The 19,895-nt window shown below is 57.5% G+C and overlaps 8 protein-coding genes across 8 annotated transcripts; 1 reads left to right on the forward strand and 7 right to left on the reverse strand.

The window, feature by feature from the left end:
• Nucleotides 1-3,768: 3,768 nt before the first annotated feature.
• On the reverse strand, nucleotides 3,769-4,656 carry PHYSODRAFT_483599 (hypothetical protein; the record flags this gene model as incomplete). The annotated part of the gene is made up of 1 exon (XM_009521114.1): nucleotides 3,769-4,656. One exon carries the CDS (start codon nucleotides 4,654-4,656, stop codon nucleotides 3,769-3,771), a length of 888 nt encoding a protein of 295 aa, XP_009519409.1.
• Nucleotides 4,657-5,791: 1,135 nt separating this feature from the next.
• Nucleotides 5,792-6,217, reverse strand: PHYSODRAFT_481170 (hypothetical protein; the record flags this gene model as incomplete). The annotated part of the gene is made up of 2 exons (XM_009521115.1): nucleotides 5,792-5,938; nucleotides 5,975-6,217. Coding segments are annotated over 2 exons (390 nt in total), but the record flags the coding sequence as incomplete, so codon positions are not given.
• A 1,396-nt stretch (nucleotides 6,218-7,613) lies between these two features.
• On the reverse strand, nucleotides 7,614-8,141 carry PHYSODRAFT_481217 (hypothetical protein; the record flags this gene model as incomplete). The annotated part of the gene is made up of 1 exon (XM_009521116.1): nucleotides 7,614-8,141. A coding segment is annotated over one exon (528 nt), but the record flags the coding sequence as incomplete, so codon positions are not given.
• A 1,523-nt stretch (nucleotides 8,142-9,664) lies between these two features.
• PHYSODRAFT_284860 (hypothetical protein) lies at nucleotides 9,665-10,331 on the reverse strand. The gene has a single exon (XM_009521117.1). The coding sequence runs from the start codon at nucleotides 10,221-10,223 to the stop codon at nucleotides 9,807-9,809; it is 417 nt and encodes a 138-aa protein (XP_009519412.1). The 5' UTR covers nucleotides 10,224-10,331; the 3' UTR covers nucleotides 9,665-9,806.
• A 496-nt stretch (nucleotides 10,332-10,827) lies between these two features.
• On the reverse strand, nucleotides 10,828-11,988 carry PHYSODRAFT_556737 (hypothetical protein; the record flags this gene model as incomplete). Its single annotated transcript, XM_009521118.1, has 3 exons — nucleotides 11,301-11,988; nucleotides 11,094-11,204; nucleotides 10,828-11,007 (listed from the first exon to the last, which is right to left on the reverse strand). The coding sequence occupies exons 1-3, from the start codon at nucleotides 11,931-11,933 to the stop codon at nucleotides 10,828-10,830; spliced, it is 924 nt and encodes a 307-aa protein (XP_009519413.1). The 5' UTR covers nucleotides 11,934-11,988.
• A 157-nt stretch (nucleotides 11,989-12,145) lies between these two features.
• On the forward strand, nucleotides 12,146-12,813 carry PHYSODRAFT_284863 (Mitochondrial/chloroplast ribosomal protein L20). Its single transcript, XM_009521119.1, has 2 exons — nucleotides 12,146-12,328; nucleotides 12,415-12,813. Exons 1-2 carry the CDS (start codon nucleotides 12,188-12,190, stop codon nucleotides 12,619-12,621), a joined length of 348 nt encoding a protein of 115 aa, XP_009519414.1. The 5' UTR covers nucleotides 12,146-12,187; the 3' UTR covers nucleotides 12,622-12,813.
• Nucleotides 12,800-15,559, reverse strand: PHYSODRAFT_353917 (hypothetical protein). Its single transcript, XM_009521120.1, has 2 exons — nucleotides 14,343-15,559; nucleotides 12,800-14,274 (listed from the first exon to the last, which is right to left on the reverse strand). The coding sequence occupies exons 1-2, from the start codon at nucleotides 14,347-14,349 to the stop codon at nucleotides 12,974-12,976; spliced, it is 1,308 nt and encodes a 435-aa protein (XP_009519415.1). The 5' UTR covers nucleotides 14,350-15,559; the 3' UTR covers nucleotides 12,800-12,973.
• Nucleotides 15,560-17,126: 1,567 nt separating this feature from the next.
• Nucleotides 17,127-19,487, reverse strand: PHYSODRAFT_253210 (hypothetical protein; the record flags this gene model as incomplete). The annotated part of the gene is made up of 1 exon (XM_009521121.1): nucleotides 17,127-19,487. One exon carries the CDS (start codon nucleotides 19,485-19,487, stop codon nucleotides 17,127-17,129), a length of 2,361 nt encoding a protein of 786 aa, XP_009519416.1.
• Nucleotides 19,488-19,895: the final 408 nt, after the last annotated feature.

Raw genomic sequence — 19,895 nt, forward strand, 5'->3', positions numbered from 1 at the left:
GATAATCTATGCAGAGTCGGATATCCACGCCGTTCTTCTTGGTGATCACGACGATCGGCGAGGCCCATGGTGATCGAGATTTCCGAATCATCTTGGCTGACAATAATCCCTTGATCAGCTCGGACACCTTCTCCACGAACTGAGGGGCAACTTTCCGGACACGTTGAGTGATCGGCTTCGCGTCGCCCACGTCGATGTCGCAGGTGACGCCCTGGGCTGCTGGGGGAAGTGCATTGCCCTTGCCGATCAGCAGGTGATTCCTGTGCCAGATCTTCTTTCGCAGCCGATCGATCTCCTCCAGGGTGTTGAACTCCAGATCTCCCACCTTGATATCATCGATCTTTACCTCATCCGTCGTCGAGATCACAATTTCAGGAAGCACAGCTAATTCACCTTCGACATCTTCTGCTGACAGATTCCGGCCCTCGTGGTAATGGACCTGATCATCAGCGCCAACATCTCGATCTGGTTCGGATGCAATGAGGTCGTCCCGATTTGAAGTGGGTTTGGCCTCCATTTCCAGCTGATCACCTCCAACGATCGATGAGTCTTCAGCCACTTGCGGCAGTCGTTCAGATGCAGGAACACCGTCGACTGCTGTATCATCACTTGATCTCGACTCTTCCACAGCTAAGACCGCAACAGGGTGTGTCCGATCGGTACTCCCGCCCCCAAGATCTGGTTCGACGGCACAACCGTCGACCTGATCGGCCGATGGCAAATGAGGGGGCACGATTTCGCCCTTCTCAGCTGCTTTACCACCGGAATCCACATGTTCTGGCTTCCCCTCTGGATCGCCAGCACGATCATCTTGCGGCTTCGCGTCATCTATCGGTGCACACGCTTGATCCGTGATCGGCGAAGGCTGGAAGTCCGGCTCCACCTGTTTCCGCTTTGGAGAGCATTCCTCCTCCGATCCGGAAGGTTCACACACCGACTCAACAGGATCCGACCGTGGGTCTGGTGGATCTCCGACGAGGACAGTTGAAGCAGGCGACCCCGACTCCTCTGTCACGCGATCATCGTCCTGCAACGGTCCGCCCCCTGATCTAAGAGTATCAACGACGGCCGCCCCCGGATCAGGGCTCATTGCCTCCGGTTCGCTTGTTGGATCGGGTGGACCCGTCGACTGATCGACGATCGGGGATATCTGGCGTCTCTGGAGAATGGCTCGGGGCGTTGGATAATTAGGTCGCTCGACGGCAGGTACCGGAGGTCCCGTTGGTGCCTCCTGGTTCGTCGGCCGGTCATCTGCCGTGGCTTGAAAGGCTAGATTCTGCCATTCCATCTATCGACGAGATCCGATCGACACATATCCTGGGATTCGGGGTATCCGATCTCCAGCCAGCCACATCCCGATCCGTTCATTCCGATGCAAAACGAGGTCTTTGTCGCTGATGTTGGTAACCTGGAGATATCTGATCCTGCCGGGTCCTCGGACCACGGTCGGCACCCAACGATCTCCACGGGTGACCCATAGCTTTTCTCGATCCGTCACCTTCATTCGTAGCGGCATTCCCTGATCTACACACACGTGTCTGACATTGTCGTTGTACAGCTGACGCCGTCCGCTAAGCTGGATCTTGACTTCGTCGGGGAGACAGATAGAGCCGTCCGCAAGATCGAGGCGGATCCCCACTGGAACCATAAAGTCCATACCCAGGATCGCCTTTTGTCCTGATAGATCGCCAACCCAGATATCGAAGAAATACACCAGCGATCCCGCCAGCGTAACCTTGATCCTGGTCCTTCCTTCCGTCATGTACACGCTTTCGCCAATCCCCACACATTCCTGGCTCTGACTCGTGTCGACATAGCACCCCACCTTACGAGCAAAGGCGGTGTCCACGATGGACACCTCGGCGCCGGTGTCTAAGAGTAAGATCGACTTCTCATTGTTGATCTTGCCAGTGATCTTGGCCTGACGGAACCACTTACCTGGCGAATGATGTTTCCAGTACCCTCTGGACTCCCCAGGGAGAAGATCGGGCACCACATCGCCAGATCTGCGGTGTTCGCTGACGCGAGGCAGACTTCGATCACGATCATGCTCCGGGAGCTCGGTCGTCACTTCTCCATCAGCTGGCTTGAACCATTCCTCCGGTCTGCGTTGCTTCCAATAGCCCCGCGTCTCTCCAGACTGGAGATCCAAGGACACTTCGGCGTCAGAACGGCTGAAGTCGTCCGATCGATGTAGACTTAAGACCTTGGCGGCAAATTTCGCATGCAGATCACATGTATTACCGCGTAGATCAGTCCGTCCACTTACTCGATCTACCGTGTTCTTGTTCACGAATGCATAGATGCAGTACCTAGAACGCTCGGCTCGTACCGGATTCCAACCCGGCGAGCGTCCTAGTTTAACATCTTCTCGGCGATCGCGGGCAACATGCCAGCGTGCTTCACCGGGTTGAACCATTGACGGATCTGGTTGTAGAATTCCTCCATCGGACACTTGCCCATCTCGTGTAGTTCACCACATCCACGGCGTACAAACAGGCAACGATCCGCCGGATGACCTCTCTTGCCACACTTCTCGCACATCAAACGTCTCCAACAATCGAGATCGGTGTGTTTCCGCGATCCACAGTGTGAGCAGCGGCTTGATCGCTCCGATCCGGCTTCGTCGAGTCGCCCCCAGCGTTGCGAGACTTGTCATCGGCCGACGCTAGGTAAACGCGACGTAGATCACCCTCCGAGTCCGATCCTTCCGATCCTGTGTCCGATCCAGATTCCTGGCTCGCGATCTGAACTGCACGCACTGCCCGCTTGGTTGCAGCAGCTGGTGCTGAGGTCGGAACCTTCTGGCGATACTTCGATCCAAAGGCAGATCGCTTCTGTCTGCTCTTCGCGCGCTCTCGAGCGCGCAGGACTTCCTCCAGATCTTCCGCGTCCGCAAGCCGGAGTAGGGTGAGCTGATCGGTTAGTTCCAGATCGCCCAGCGTCTCGATAAAGTGTTCGACATGTTCTCGGCGGGCCTTGGAATCTCCGTCCTTAATCTTCAATCTCGCACGCAGAGCCGCCACCTTCAGTCGATAGAGGTACTCCAACGGCGATTCATCTGATCACTTGCGAGAATGGTAATACTGCCAAGCGACCGATACTCCCAGGCCACAATACTGGATCTGGAAACTCCGGAGTAGATCGCTCCACTTGTTCCGCGTCGATCGGCCCAGCTGGCGGTACCAGTTCTTCGCCGGGCCCGTCAGTAGATCAGCAAAGGTCAGGCACTTCTCTTCGTCCGTAGCCTGATCTCGCAGGAACGCCGACTTTACCTTGTTGATCCACGATCGGGCGCGGTCTTCGTCCTGATCCTTGCCACTAAACTCCTTAAGATCGGACATCGCCGAAATCCGCACACGCTGGATCAATGAGGACCCAGTGGATCCTGAGGCAGCGGTGGCCACCGCAGCAGGGGCCGAACTCGGTAGATCAATGTCGTCCGGATCGTATTCCCACTGAGAGAGACCTTGATACGGCGATCCGGCTGATTCCATCTCCACGTCCCGCGATCCAACGTTGTCGTCGACCACTGGAGTAGATGTTACCACCGTGGTCTGTTGTTCCTTCAGAAATCAAGCCATCGCAGCCTGAAAGTAAGACTCCAGTTTGCCATTCGACTCATCTGATCCGGTAGCACTGGTGGTCCGATCGGTCGACTTGGGTTTCTGCTTCCGAGGTCCTGATCACATGCGTTCCTGACGTTGACTCCGTGATCGTGCGTCCAGCATCGCAGATCCTGAAGGGCCGAGGGACATCCGTTGAGGTTCAGACGACGTATCTGATACGTGTTCCGCTGCGGAGACATAAGGAGACGACGATCGGTACCCAGTGGACTCCATCCGCGGCGACGACGCGGGAGCTGGCGACACTAGATCTGGCACCTTCAGGTCCGGACTGTCCGATCACGTCGACCAAAGGTCTCAACTTGTCGACCAATGTCTGGATCGCTGTCTGGATCACATCGAGATCCTGATCGAAAAGATCATTCGCTTCAAAGGCGCCAGCCACGAAGCCGGCTTCCTTCAACAGCCCGAGCAGGTTCTTCACCGCCATCAGCTTGTTGTCCGTCACTCGGGGGGGGGTCGAGATCGGGTCCTTCGGGTCGTCGATCTGCTCTGGCCGCAAGATCACCATGACGGGATCTTGACGCAAGAAGTGTCGCAGTTCCTTCAAGTGATACTGACGATCCAGGTCAGCCTCGGACCAGTCGAGCGCCGACGGTCTGGGATCTTCGTCGTCCAGGCCTGGCGCTCTCAGCTTCTTCCTCACGATCTGGTCCTTGTCCGCGATCGCGTCCAGGTAGTCCAGATCGAGCCTGATCGGCGAGTCAGCGAACGCGTATCGGTCCGATCCCGCCTTAGTTTGTTTTGTTAGTGAAGCTCGGTTCGCACCAAGATCCACCGGGGTCCCCGAAGGGACCTGGGGAGGATGTTGAGGTTTGTCTTCTAGATCTGTTTCCAGATCGCCCTCGATTCCGTCGACAGAAGTCCTCCGAGCACTCTGTCGATCCGCGGATCTCGTTTTGTTCAGCAGCGTCTTCGTCGATCCGATATCCGACGACGCCTCTTCCCCTGGTTCTTTCTTCACTTGCGCATCTTCTACGGACTCACGGTGAAATCCGCAGTCCCCAAGAGATCCGGGCACGCGCACCATTGTGGTGTAGCGGGATCGGCCAAAATCTGGTTAAGGCCTAATCGAGCTTCCCACCAGCGCCCAGACACCGACTAACGGAGGGGGTCCCCCAACGATCCATGATCGGCTGAACTTGTTCTCACCTTGTGTACACGTCGGCGGGCTGGATTTGCTCTCTGGGGGCTCCGAAGATGCAGCACTTGGTGAAGATCGAATGTCTTGGCGTGACGCGGGGATAGGTTGTGGAGCAGCGCGGGAATCTTCGCTCTGCGTCCGAGTATACGCTCCGATCGAGGGTTGTTCGCTCCGATCGGTCGTCCTGGAGTCGATCCACGGCCTGTAGTTGCCTTTCCGGGTATGTTCCTTCCTTTCCTGAGTTGATTGCCGCTTCCTATAGCGGGATCGAGGTCGATTGAGAGACGCAGCGATCGCCGGCCAAGCAGTATCCGGTCGATCGAGGACTTGCACACGAGAGAAAGATCACTAGAGTAGGTCAAGCTGGCCAATGTATTAATCCAGTCTTAACCGTACCGCTAGTTCACTACCCGAAGTGTCAACGCTTGCCGAGGCCAATGTAGTTCCTGGGACTTGACGACTTGAGGGTACTTGTGGTCTTCTGTGCAAATTGCGTTCTGATTTATGTTTAGCTGGTGTCTCTCTACCGCTACCATCTCATCTACCATCCTACAACTCCACAACCACTGGATTCTTGTCCTGACTTCGTCCTCCATGTGCATTCCATCGTGGTCGATCCCCGATCCCCGATCAACCCACGATTGGCTCCCGATCCACGATTGGCTCCCGATCCACGATCGACTCCCGATCGGCGATCGGCGATCAACTCTCGATCGACGACTTGTGCCGGTTGCCGCACGCCGCCGATCCATCATCTTCCGTCCTCGGCCGTCCTAGATCTGCGAGATCTGTCGTCGATCGAGGCTTGGGTCGACCCCGAATCACGCCACGGTTCGAGCACGATCATCCACAATCCGGCTTGCCACATGTCCTGCCTTACGCGCCGGCGTCATCGGGCCACTTGAGATCTCTCGAAGAACTCCCTCTGATCCACAGATCCTTGCTGCCTGTCTCTCGATCGCTGATTTCCCATACTTCCAGTCGATCGGCCCTGCCGCCTTTCTCAGAGAACAATTCTTATTCAGCACTTCTCCACAATGCTGCCTGCAACCTTCTTCGTTCGGCGGGTTCCAGCTAATTCTTTGTCGAATCGGTCTTGAAGTGGCTTGCATGTTCTAGTGAAGTCAACGAGGCTACTTCGCATCCAGCCAGCAGCGCAAAGAAATTGCTACTTCGCATCCAGCCAGCAGCGCAAAGAAATTACTGCAATGCTCCAGCCGTGTGGAGGCATTTCTACAAGGGCCTGAACCTTATCAGCGTCGTACGCCACTCCGTCCTTGGTCAATACACGACCGCACCACTTCGCACTGGTGGTGTACAGACACGTCTTGTCCATGCCTAGAAATAGGCCGTACTCTTCTAGCAGTGAATAGATCAAGTCGATGACCTCGAGAAACTCATCAATGGTCGACGCGTAGATCAACAGATCATCAATCCACACAAGAAGGTTTTGAAAAGGAGGTCCTTCTCTGGCATCACCTTCTCAATAGATTGCTGGAACTGAAGCGAGGAGTCCACCGATCCTTGCTGTAGACGTGTTGGCGTGACAACTTCTCCATCGGCAGTGGCATTCTTGACTTCCAGCTGCTAGGGCCAGTTGAAAGAAACTCTTAATGAAGTCAGCCGTCTGCTTGTGCTGCTTCCCCCTGACATCTTCAAGGTGAGTCTCATTATTGGTCATACCACCAGTCAGCGGCTGCGTGAGGGCGTTCACCGGACGGAAATCGATTGTTTGTCGCCACTCATTCTCTTTTCCAGGCTTGCGAACTGGCAGGGCTGGGCACGCCCAGCGACTCTCCGGGTTCTTGTACGCCCAGCCAAGCTGGATCAGTTTTTCGTTGAACTCCCGGAGGAATTGCCGCTGAGCCGGAGCATACTTCCGAGGTTTACAGCGATACGACTCCGCGCCTTCCTTGAGGCGGATAGTGAACGGACGCAGGCGAGCAGGCGGGTCATCACTAATTTGTAGGCGCCAGATATCTCGCTTCGACACAATTTCGTACAGTTCATCGCTTCTATCGGCAGAAAATCCGTTGTCAACAGCCTCAGCTACCATTTCGTGCAGCCGAGCCTTGATCGCATCCGTATCGGGTCGAGCGATCGCCTTGTAGTCCCGTTCGTCATCAAACGGGTCCACATCAGAGGAACCTTGGGCCACGAGACCTGCAAGAAGCTCGTCAACATCAATTCCGAGCGATCTTAGGGTCCGCTTCCCGAGCAAGAACTCATCCTCATCAGTCTCGGTGATCACACACGTCAGGCCGCGGATATTCACTCTACCAGCCACTGTTTGCAGACCAATATCCAAATCCACGGACTGAGTGCACGTAATTTACGCACCACCAACTGACCTGCCTCGAACAGGAGGCTCCAGGGCTTTGAGTGTCACGCTCGGGTCAAGAAGCTGCAACTCATCCACAATACTGCGAGGGATGACGTTGTACATGGTGCCGTTGTCGAGGCAATAGGGCATGGCCACTAGGTCATTGAAGATCACTTCACTCTCTCCAAGCGAGTCATTCGTAACCAGGCGCTTCACCGTCGACGCCTCCTTCCCGCGTCTCTTGTTCTCCAAGAACGTCTTCATAGCGTCCTTCTTGTTCGTCTCAGTGGCGCTCGGACAGTCCTCGAGCTAGTGGTCGTTGCGCTTGCAGTACAAACAACCCCCGGGTGGCAGACCATCCCTCTTCTGGTGTGATGGCTTCATACTTGGTCGTCGATCGTCCTTGCGGACTTGCACTATCGGGCTGCTTCTTGTTGTTTTTGCTATCACGACCACCGTTGTCACGTTTCCCCATGTGCTGGTACATGTCGTAGGCCTGCTGGTTCCGAATAGCTTCCTGCTAGACGAGATCAAAAAGACGGTGAAGATCAGACTTCAAGCTGGGATCACACTCGAGTGCACGCCTCACTTGCTCCTTCAGTGTAGCCGGTCTTAGATTCTCCACAATCACTTTACACTTCAGCTTCACGTTATCCTTCGGGCACCCAGCAAGACCATGCATCTCAATCACCTCTTCCATACAGTCGAAGTACCCCAGGATCCTAGCCTTCACGTCCTTCTGACTCAGATCCATCTTCAGGTTGGACGCCATGATCCCCATCACATCAGGAATCGTGTCGTTAGTCACGCTGCCGATGATGTTTTCAATCGCGCTCACCAGTTTCTCCTCAGTCATATTCTCCACTGGAATACGCAGCTCGAACTCCGCCAAGAACTTCAGCAGCCTCTTGTTGATAGACTTCAACACGGGGCGTCTGACAGATGCAACCGATTCTCCGGTCTCTGCGCAGCGATTCTCCACTGCTTCCTCGTACCTCACCAAGTCTTCATGAGCGAAGCTTGTGATTTGCGGTGGGTCTTGGAGCGTGACGCCCTTGGCCTTCACACTCGTGCTTGTACTCCCGAAGTCGTGTTGGCCCGGCTCCGCTTCGGAGGACTTGGCTCTGACATGCTGTTCGTACACAGCTAAAGTATACTTTGTAGTGTCTTCAGCATCGACAAGCTGAACTTGGACTTGTAAGTCGGCGGCCTTGCTGTCGTCGACTTGCCCTTGAAATTGCGAATTGCAAATTGTATTTGTTGGTTAGCTTCTCGCTACCTTCTTCATGCATACTATGTAGGCGCTTCTCTCCCTGTGCTACCTAGGTAACCACTACATGTTCGTTTCCGTCGACTCTTGCCACAGGGCGTGAGTTTCATGACGGCGGCTTTCTTCAGCCCGCCGTCGTCCGTTGCAGTCGGCAGCGGGTAGCCAACTGACATTCCACTACAAGGAGCGTAGCCGCAGCAAACCCGCGCGAGGTGCCCGCGAAGCAGGGCCACGCGGTATTTGCGTAGGCGGGCCCAGCGACGAGCATTCCAGCGAACGGACCCGTTGCCCCAACTCGGAGTTAGGCTTCTATTGCGGGGGTCTGGGGGAGCATGTAAAGATCGCAAGGCACTTCTTACATGCAATGACGACGTCTTCATGCAGTTCTATGATAATAGTATTCCTCATTGAAGATGTGTTGTCGGAACGGGAGCTGGACTGACCTGCACGTGATGGCTTAGACCCGATTAATCAACAGATTCATTAGATCCATTGGGAGAGCGGGGACGTCGGCGCAGGGCGTCGGCCCTCTAAGCAACTCAACGGAGCAACGCGACTGAGGTGCTCCATTACTAATAATGTATTAATAGTACTGTAGTAGTCGATATCCTAGACCCGATGATACTATTACTATAGTATCCTGTTGTCTTCTACTATTATATGACTATAGTAATTCAGAAGAAAATCGTGTTACTGTCAATCCCTGCTTACAACACCCAACACAGGTAAATTAGACGAAGACGCTCCAGACAACCGAGACGTGTGTGTATGGTGATGAGCGCAGGATACAGCACCTACAGATTCATCGAAGGCACGGAACGAACAAGGTTTTAACAGTAAGAAGAAAGAAGACATCAATTAATTTTTTTACTTTACTTCACTGTACCTTACATCTAGGTGGTCCAGCGACGGCGCGTTGTGCGTATACGCTGCCAACGTGTTCGCCGATTGAAGGCGCTGATAGCTAAAGTTTGTTGAGCCGAGGTTCCAGCTTAAAAACGTTGCGTGCACTCGAAGGTTACGCGTACGTAGTTTTGCCACGGGTTTTTGATTTTCCGTATCGCTGAACAGCCGACCACGGAAACCCCGTAGTCAAAATCACGTATCAGGGCAACGTGTTTTTCGCTACGTACTTTTAGAAATACCGTGCTTCTGAAAGCCTGTATTGAGCCTTGAAGCTCGAGCACCAAGTTGAAGGTGTCCGCGCATGCCGCATTACGTGCTGCTTCGCGTTTGCAAACCCTTGAAGGGCGCAGAGTCCTAAGGGATGTCATTGTAGCTGTAGTCAGTAGAACCGATATGAAACCCATCAAAGCAGCCGAATTGCTTTATTAACAAAAGATCGTAGCTACCCCGCTCTGCCCACGCAGTTGAGCCTTGAGACACCGAAGCGGTTCTCGAATAAATACTGCCACCCGTCAAGCTTTCCGCGCCTCCTACTCACTAGTAGAAGAGCAAGTAGCTCGTGAAGGACGCGCCGGGCTCTTTGACCATGAGGATCAGCACAGCGGCCACTCCTAGCGTGCCCACTGTGACCACGAGCGCCAGCACGAAGCGCAGCAGCAGCACGAAGAAGATGCCGTGCAGGATGCCGCGGGCCTCGCCGCGGAACACCTCGACGGACTTGGCGGTGCTGCTCTCCAGGTTCAGCAGCTCGTTGAACTCGCCCGACGTGCCGCTGAACGTGCGTCGGCGCTGACGGGCCGTCAGCAGGTTGTGGAACGGCGACGGCGTGGCGGTGAGTCGGGCACTGCCGAGGCGCGCGCGCCTCCGCTGTGCGCTGGACGACTCGGACGAGTCCGAGTGCGCTCGGATCGGCGGAGCGCGCCTCGCTGGGTCACGCGCTTGGTCCGACGCCATGGGCCGGTGGTGGACTGGTAGAGGAGGCCGGGCTTGCTCGTCTCAGGGCGTCGTCGCCTCGACGCGATCTCCGCGATGAAGGTCGGAAGATAGCCGCGCTCGTGTCGACGAAGCCAGCGCGGGTCAAAAGCGGGAATGCGATCACTCGAAAGTCGACAATCGTTCCATTTTCTTGGCTGCTGCGGCGTGACTGGCTGAAAACCGGCTGGACTATCGGCGAATCCCAGCCGGTGGATCCACTTCAACATTGGGTGCACTGTATCAACTTCATGGATGCAACGGCGGCACCAACCAACACCCATTCATACCTGCAGCGCAGCGCCAATGTGCCTAGCGGCGTCAACTGCATGGCAACAATGGACTTCCTGTGCTGCATATGCTTAGTGTCAAGGCTGGCTCAAAGAGATCGCCAGGTGCCGTGCGATTACGCCCGCGTGCAGCTGATGACGTCCGCATGGAAGTATCTTCGGGTTGAAGGCATTCGGAGGACACACACATTGGTACGTACACGCAGCAGCGGCAGATTTCAGTCCCACGCGACTTTCTTAGAGCGGCATTTATCTATGTGAGGACGCGTCGCAGCCACTTGACACCTATTTGCGGTCTACAGCTTCGACGCCATCACGACTACCTTCGCCACGACGACCGTAATGTCATCCGGCTTTAGGTTGTGGCGGAGAGAGGCCAGCACAATGTTCTCGGCGGCCTTGTATGGGTTCTCCGCTATCACATCCACGAAGGACGCGAGCTCGCCCGACCAGTACCGCCTCCACGAAAGCACAGGCTGCTCAGAAGAAGAAGAGAAATGCACCGCTCGTTAGCACTAGCTCCAGCGTATACAGACGGCCAACTCTACACACAGGGACTCACCGGGAACTGCGAAGGCGCCTTCTGCAGGTCAGGCGCGAAATTATCCCAAACACCATCGGTTGCAAGCACGACAAGGTCACCGTCCTGTACGTCGATTTCGCCCGAGTCCGCCTACAGTAGACCAGCCCAACGACACAACATCGATAAGTAAATTCTGTCTACCATCACACACAAACACCATCTCGGGATCAACGCAGCAAGACGTACATCATCGGGGTGGTTCTCAATGGCGCCGTACTGCTTGAACCGCAGCGGGATCTTCGCCAGCTGATACGGCGCGCGCCCGTAGTACTGGAATTTACTGCGGAAGATGATTTCTCCGTTCCGAATGACCACGAAGCCCGAGTCTCCAAGGTTCGAGTACTCGAGCACGGGCTTGCCCTCGGGCGACTGCTTGAGCCTCACAATGCACGCGGTCGTGCTGCCGGCCTCCACCTCGTCGTCCAGCAGCGCCTGGTTGTAGCCATGCGCGAGCACCTGCTGCGTAGTGGCGCTCTCGTTGCTGGCCGTCTGCTGGCGCACGAACACCGCCGCGTTGCGCATGAGGCTGCGCGAGATCTTGCCCGGGTCCACGCCGTTCTCGTTCCAGCCGCCCACGCCGTCGGCCACGCCCACCACGTCGGGCGTGAGGAAGAACGAGTCTTCACCGCACGTGGCCGGGTTGGCGCCGATGCCGCTGTAGTCCTTGCCCAGCGCGCAGCGCTTGCCCTTGCACGCGGCCTTGGCGTCCAGGAAGAAGGACGCGGCGCTGGCCACGCGGCTGTTGCCGTCCGAAGCCGCCGGCTTGCCCGCCGCCGAGCTGAAGCGGAAGGAGCGGCGCTGGCCACACGGCTGCGTCATCGCTCCTCGGCGCAGCGATCGCTGGACGGAAGTGGCGGCCGCACGGCGACCCAGGCGATACAGCATCATGGGCGTCGGTTGTGCTGTGCTGTGTGCGGCTCAATAACTCCCGCAATAATACTTTCGACCAATCATATCCAAGTATTCCTCTGATTGGACATAAATCGGACCAGACGGCAGTGGTCACCAAAGGAGCTCCCCGCCGCAGACTCGGACTAGGAAGGAAGGCAGCAGTACGTAGCAGTCAGAGCAGCATGTCGTGGGCGAAGCACAAGAAGATCCTGGCCATGGCCAAGGGCTACCGCGGCCGCGCCAACTCGTGCTACCGCACGGCCATCAACCGCGTGGAGAAGGGTCTGCAGTACCAGTACCGTGACCGCAAGCAGAAGAAGCGCGTACGTACAGAAGACGCAATTATTTTTTGCCAGCTGCAAGCTTCTCGTACTTATTATTATTATATTTTATTTTCCAATGCTCGCAGGACATGCGCTCGCTGTGGATCCAGAAGATCAACGCCGGCGCGCGTCAGGAGGGTCTCTCGTACTCGAAGCTGTACGGCAAGATGAACGGCTCGGGCATCGAGCTGAACCGCAAGGTGCTGGCCGATATGGCCGCCACGGAGCCCTTCAGCTTCAAGTCGGTGCTGGAGGTCGTCAAGCACATGGAGGTCGTCACCAAGGCTCTGTAAATACTAAGCTTAACCTTTCAGCGTCAGGCCGCTCGCCTTGAGGCAGCGCAGTGGCCGCCAACAGGCATAGGTAGATTTGCACGAAAGCAGGCACTCGCAGCTCGTCATCGTGGAGGTTTGGATTGTATTGCTGCTGGAGTGATAGAGAGCACGCGCTGGTAATGCAAGACGATTGCGTGATGAAGAGACTTCACTTTTTATTTGTTTTTCAGCTCATGTTGTTATCTCTCAACTGCGCGTAGATTTCCTCCCTGACTGATGCGGTGAGGCTTCATCTGTCACACCTCCCCACCCTTTCAACATTCACAAGAGCGCTGCTTGATGGTCTCAAGTCTCGCGTTGCATGCATGGCCTACTTCAAGATGGCGGCGACCTTCTTGTCGATCGAGCGGCCCTTCTTCAGGTCCTCCTCGAGCTCAATGAGCTTCCAGATGCCGTCGATCATGGTCTGCACCAGCTCCACTTCCGAGAAGCCGATGCGGGCCTTGTTGGAGACGTCGTAGACACCACCGGGGCCAGGGGGCGAGTGCTCGCCCTTCGAACCGCGAGCTTGGAGGCCCAGAGCAGAGCACAAGCTGTAGAAGCGCTCGGACTCCTTGGACAGGTGCGGGAACTTGATCATGACGCTAGCGCGCAGACCCGTGCCTAGGTTGGACGGGCACGTGCACACGAAGCCCAGGTGGTTGTCGTACATGTACTCGCGGCCCTCGCCCTTGACGACCTTCTCGACGTCCGACACACCACGGCTGAAGCGGTCGAACACCTCCTGGATGTTGCCACCGTTCTGCATGGCGATCACGCGCATGTGGTCCTCCTCGTTCACCCAGACCAGGAAGGTCTTGTTGTTGTTGTGGAAGATGCCACGCCCATCGGGCCAGTCGCGCGCGGCGCCAGCGTTGGTCAGCAAGGTGCCACCACCGGGCTTCTGGAAGAGGAAGTGGTCGTCGATGAGTTGCTGCTCCTCCTCCTTGGTCATCTTGCTCAGCGGGTAGTACTTGCCCGCCAGGTCCTTGGTGAGGTTGCTCAGGGCCTTGGACAGCACGCGCTCCACCTCGCGACGCTCGCCACGCGAAGTTCCAGGCGGCAGTGCCAGGCCACGCACACTGCGGCCAGCACGGATGCGGGTCGAGATGACGTAGCTGTCCGGGATCTTGCCGTTGCGGATCTTGGACGGGTCGATGTCCGTCTTGTGGGTGTCCGTGGGCTTGTAGCCGTGCCAGCCTTCGATGACGGGGTCCATGAGGTCCTTGAAGGTATGGTACGACTCCTCGTCGCCGGCCACGACGCCCACGCCTAGGTGGGGCGTGTCGATGCCCGTCTGGATGGCCTGGTCGATTGTGTAGCCGCTGGCCGTCTTGCGGTCCTTGAGCTTGTCGTAGATCTCGGGCGTCAGGTGCTTGGCCATGAGGCTCTTGTGCTTGGGCGTGAGCACGGGGTAGTTGTTGTACTTGGACTTGGCGGCCGCAGCGCCGCCGCCGCCGATGCCCAGGTCCCTCTCGATGTTCTTGAGGCGGCCCGAGATGTCCAGCAGCACTTCGGCCGTCGAGTTGGAGCTCTCCGCGGTCTTGGGCTGCACCATGGTCGACGCGGCCAGGCCGAGCGTCACGGCGCCGGCCCCCGCGATATAGCGGGCGTTGGACTTGAGCATGCGACCTGTAGTTCAAGTTACAGCGTTAGCTCCATGAGCTTGCATTGAGACCGCCTCATTAGCTAGGACGTACTCAACATGGTGCTTGCGAGGGGCGAGGCGAGCGAGGCTTCCTAGACGCTTGGGTAGTGACCGGAGAGTCCGAAAATGAACGGCGTCCAGCACTTGAAAGATCTTAACCCAAGCGTCGCTCAAAGATTCGCAAGATTGGTCACCAACTTCAACGTGGTTGCTACTTCAGGGTCAAAGCAATTGTCAAGCCCTCAGCGTGCTCTTCCAGCGCACGTAGCAGCCTTGTAGCTCTGCGTAACGAGACGTTTGCGATCGTAGTTTGGCAGTGAACTTGTACTCAATAAGTATGTTTTTGTGTCGACGTCAGCCGCAACTTTACCACGGCCCCCACACCTACACGGTTTCTTGCCTGGCTCTCTCCCTCCTCAAAGTCAAAGTCACAAGCCCTCGCGCAGCCTCCCGGGTCGGGGTCAGGCCGCGTTGTCTCTACCTAAAGGCGCAGCAAATATCGGCATGCGCGGCGCTTATGCGCCACCCTTGCCGCGGAAAGCGCGCACACCGCGGCCCATGCCGCTGAGGCCTCCCCGGCCGCCGCCCATCATGCCACGCATGCCCTGGCCGCCCATGGCCGCGCTCATAGGCGCGCCACCAGCGGGGCCGGCCTGCGGCTGCTCCGACTTGGGGTTACGCACGGTCTCGTCCACGGACAGAATGAGGCATGCTGCCTCCGTCGCCGCCGCGATCGAGTTAATCTTGTTGGCCGCAGGTTCCCACACGTGAGACTCGTATGTGTCACAGATGCCGCCCGTAGTGATGTCGACGCCGAACCACTTGCCCTCCTCCGGATCCTTGAAGTGCTTCTGGCGCAGGCGGTTGAGAATGTCGGTCGCGTCGTGGCCGGCGTTCTCGGCGATCTGGCGAGGGATAATCTCGAACGCCTTGGCGTAGGCGTTCACCAGCAGCTGCGCCTTGCCCTCGATGGTGCGCGCGTACTGGCGCAGGTGGCGCGAGATCTCCATCTCAATGGCGCCACCGCCAGCCACAACCGTAGACGAAGCCACGGCGCGCTTCACAACCATGAGCGCGTCGTGCACCGATCGGTGAGCCTCCTCGATGAACTGCTCGGCACCACCGCGCAGCACGATCGTGGCGCTCTTGGCCTCGGCACACTCCATAAAGATGTTGTATCGCTCGTTGCCGACCTGACGCTCCTCAAAGCGGCCGCACGAGCCGAGCACCGACGGGTTCATGTCGTGCACCGAAGTCTGCACCACACCACCGGTGGCACGCTGGGTGCGCTCCATGTCGTCCTGAGCCACACGACCTGCGCAGAACAGGCCGCGGTCGGCGAAGTACTGCGTCGCCAGGTCACCCACAGGCAGCTTGGACAGAACAATCTGGGCGCCGCTCTTCACGCACAGCTCCAGCTTCTCATAGATAATGTTCCACTCCGCGTCCACAATCGACTGGTACTTGGTGGGGTCGTCCAGACGCACCTCGGCGTTCTCCTTCTCCGACTTGAGCTCCAGCTCGACGTTCAGCAGCAGGATCTTGGGGTTCACGAAGGTCTTGGGCTGCTGCTCGAAACCGGCGTACGAGAACGTCTTCTTGAAGGCCACGCCCTTCACCAGGAACGAGTCGGTGACCGATCCGCCGGGCACCTTCTTGACACCGACCATGCTGATGTCGAGGCCCTCGTCCAGACTCAGCACCGCGTCGACAATCTACACAAAAATCAAATAACTAATGTCAGCACAAAATCTGTGACAGTGGACAGCCAAGCGCCCTTACCATGGGGGAGAAGAACTGCTTGTGGCGCGAGATGAGCTTCGAGTTGAGCGCCGTGCCGCTGACGCGCTCCAGCATCTGGCGGCGGCCCACCTCGTCCGAGTCGGCCACGCGGATCTCGATCTCCTTGATCTTCTGCACGGCCAGCTGGCCGGCCTTGCGGAAGCTCTTGATGATCATCTGCGGGTGCATGTTCTCCTCGACGAAGGGCTTGGCCTGGCGCATGAACTCGGCGCCCAGTAGCACGACGGACGTGGTGCCGTCGCCCACCTCGGCGTCCTGCGAGAGCGAGATGTCCACGAGCGTCTTGGCCGCCGGGTGCACCACGTCCAGCAGGTTCATGATGGTGGCGCCGTCGTTGGAGATGGTGGTCTTGCCGCCCGTGTGGATCAGCTTGTCCATGCCGCGCGGGCCGAGCGTCGTGCGCACGGCCTCCATCACGGCCTGGCACGCGTTGATGTTGCTGATGAGCTGGGCCTTGCCCTGGCTCGTGTCCGTGCCTTCCTTCAGCAGGATGATCTGCGGCTGCTGCTCGATGCGCAAGACGGAGGGTTAGCAGGCTGGCGGGCCATAGGAGGAGGAGGAAGGGGGCGGGCGCACGTACCATCATGCCGTTCATGGTCGTGCGTCGAGCGGAGGTGGTGGGGTCTCTTTCTGACCAAGGAAAGATTTGGGCACCACACAAGGTTTAGCGCCCAAGATTTACGGACTTAGCAGGGTTTAGTGCCCTTCTCGACTAGGTACGATTACATTCCGAAGCAGAAAAGCTTCCGCTAATATCTACTTCGAGTGTTGTGCAGCCGAACGGTAAGCCGAGCGGTGTGCTGTCAGTTGTCTAGCGTACAAGTACATGTTTTTCTTAACCGATATATTTTTTAAGCGTGTTTTGTGGCGTTTTAGCAAGTGAACTTTGTTTACCAGGAGATAATTATGCAGGGAACGAAAAGAAAGCAAAAGTTGCGACTAGGAAGTTGACGACGACTAAGCTTGTCGGAGGCCTTCCAATGGGTCTTCACAACAAGCGGCGGGTTCTTTGGTCGGCGATGGACCCACTCGCTCACTCGGCGAAGCTGGCGGCCATGTAGAGCGCCCAGGAGCGCGAGAGGCCGTCGTCCATCTTGGCCTTCTGCAGCACGCCCAGCGCGCGCTGCTTGTCCACCATGGCGAAGTTGGCGTACAGCAGCGAGAGCCACGAGTTGCCCGTGTCCTCGCGCGTGACGATCATCTCCTTGCTCAGCACCTGCTCCCACTCCTCCTTGACGAACTGCTTGGTGCGCACGAACTCGGTGACGGCCGACACGGGGATCATCTGGATGCCGTGGATGCAGTGCTTCTCGGCGCTGAACCACGTGGCGTAGTCCACCTTGTTGTCGAAGAAGATGCCCGTGACCTTGTTGGGGCGGAAGTTGGTCGGGTGGATCTGGTTGGCGTCCTCGATGAGGAAGTACGTCTTGATGGCGTGCGCGTTGACGCGCGTCATGAGCTTGCCGACGGCCTCGAGCGCCGCGTTGTTGGTCACCTTGCCGAACATGTACATACCGAAGGCGAAGTTGACGTCCTCCGAGGTGCTCTCCTGGTCCTTGCCGTCGGCGAACGGGGTCACGCCGTGCGAGTACGAGTGGCCGCGGAACCAGTCGAAGGAGCGGAAGCGCGTGAAGAACTTGTCCTCCGGGTCGTAGTTGGCGACGTCGCGCACGAGCAGGTTGGCCATGGTGTTGAGCTTGCCCAGCTCGCTCCAGGTCGGGTCGAGGCGGTTGACGATGGCCGCCGTGTGGACCCAGTAGCCGTAGTGGAAGTGGTGGTCGTTGTACATGGTGTTGCCGAAGTCGGAGTTGAGGTCCTTGGTCTTGAAGCCCTGCGAGCTCACGATGCCGCCGTAAATCTGGTCGTACTGGAGCTTGTTGGCCCAGCTATTGGTCACGAATGGCGTCATCACGCCGCGGAGTTTGGCCAGGCACGTGTTCAGGAGGCTCTTGTCTCCACCGACGACGGCCGCATCGTTCGCGATCAAGCACAAGGAGGCGTACTTCTGGGCAGCCTTGCCGTTGAAGTAGTAGCTGCCGTCAAGCGGAATGGACCACGCAGCGTTGATGTCCTCGCGCAGGTGGTCGAGGACGCGCTGCTGCTGAGTCACGGCAGATGCGATCTTGCGGGCCGGGTAGAAGTCCTCGGGCACTGGCTGGGTCTCCTTGATCTCCCACACAGGGTCGGCAGAGCCGCCCGGCGTCGTGAAAGCCTGGTACGCTCCACGAGTCGTCGAGTACGCAACCATGCCGTCCACCTTGCGGGCCCCGGCACTCGTGTCGATGGACTCGACCTGGTGCTTCATAGCGAAGTGCAGCAGACCAACGGAGCAGTCACCCGTCGTCTTCCACTTGAACGCGTAGGAGCTTTCGTCGCGCAGATCCACGGTTGCTGCCTGCACGACGCAGGACTTGTGCTGGTCAAGGGTGCTCAGCCAGGAGTCGTCGTCGACAAGCGCCACTCGCAGGATGCCGTCGAACGCCGCAGTGCTCATGAGTGCAGTGTTGCCGTCAGCAGTCAGAGTGATCTCCTGCTCGCTCCGACCGTCGCTCGAGAGTGCGTACACAACCCACTTCTGGCCGGAGTTGTACGCGATCACGAACTTGGAGCCGCGCACTTGTCCACCAAGCGGCTGGCCGTTGACGCTGGAGATCGCAGCACTCGACACGAGGCGCGGGGTGAGTCCCGAGTACTTCATGGAGGTGTACACCATGCCTGACACGAGGTCCGACACCATGGTGCCGCTGGACGAGCTAGCCGAAAACTTGACGGTCACACCTTGGTCGGCCCAGTCCACGACTTGGAAGTTGGGCTTCTGCTGCATCTCGACGGCAGAAAACATGAACTCGCGGACCTGGCCGTGCGCGTAGAATTTGACGGCGCCGTTGTTTCCGGAGCTCCCGCCGCTGAAGCGGTTGCGATACGGGTAGCTCACGGACATGCCGAAGGGCGCGTTGTCGACAACCATCTGCAGCGAGTACGGATTCGGCCAGATAGGCTGGATGGCCGCGTTCGAGTCGTGCGCGATGATGTTGCCCCACCAGTTGTTGGTCGGGATGGCGCGGTTCTTGATCACCGACGAATCCAGGTACTTGGGAGGGCAGAGGCCCATCATGGCGTCCGTGTGCTCAACCAGGTAGCTCGGTGGTTCCGAGGCTCCAAGCGTCGAGGAATTGCCACCACCGACGATGGGGGTGGACGGAGCTCCTGTCGCCGCCGAAGCAGCTTCAGGGCTGGAGATGGTCTCGTTCGACACAGGCGCATCCGACGGCCCAACGACAGGCAGATCGCCGCCGAGACTGGAGCTGCCACTCTTGCTGAACGCTTGAGCCGAAACTTCAGCAACCTGGAGAAGGGCCCCGAGCCCGATCAAAGCTGACGCGGAGATCTTCATGGTGTTTCGAGGAGACGAGTGTAGCTTGGCGTTCTTGACTGGTTGGAAGGAGTCAAAATGACAAGTGAGCTCTCAACACGCTTGCTTCATGCAGGCTACAGGACGACGATGCCCTTGATGGCCCCTCCTTGAGGTTGTGGCGATCTTACATCAGTTCATACACCACTTGCACATGCTTGACGATCAGGCGGAAGCGAACGACGTTGTCGACAGGGCTAGCCTTGTTGACACTATATAGTAGTTAATTAACAGCTGAGATAGCAGCCTCAGTCTCTCGACCTTGACGTGCGTTGCGCGTTAAGGCACTTGAGTGGTTGAAGATGTTGCAGGTTGTGCACACGTTGCGACTTGTGCAATCTGAGTTGATAGCACGTAGGGAAAGCAGACTCAGACATGGTCGAAAACAAG

The sequence above is a fragment of the Phytophthora sojae genome (genome assembly GCF_000149755.1).
Source record: "Phytophthora sojae unplaced genomic scaffold PHYSOscaffold_2, whole genome shotgun sequence".
In the NCBI taxonomy this organism is placed as follows: domain Eukaryota; phylum Oomycota; class Peronosporomycetes; order Peronosporales; family Peronosporaceae; genus Phytophthora; species Phytophthora sojae.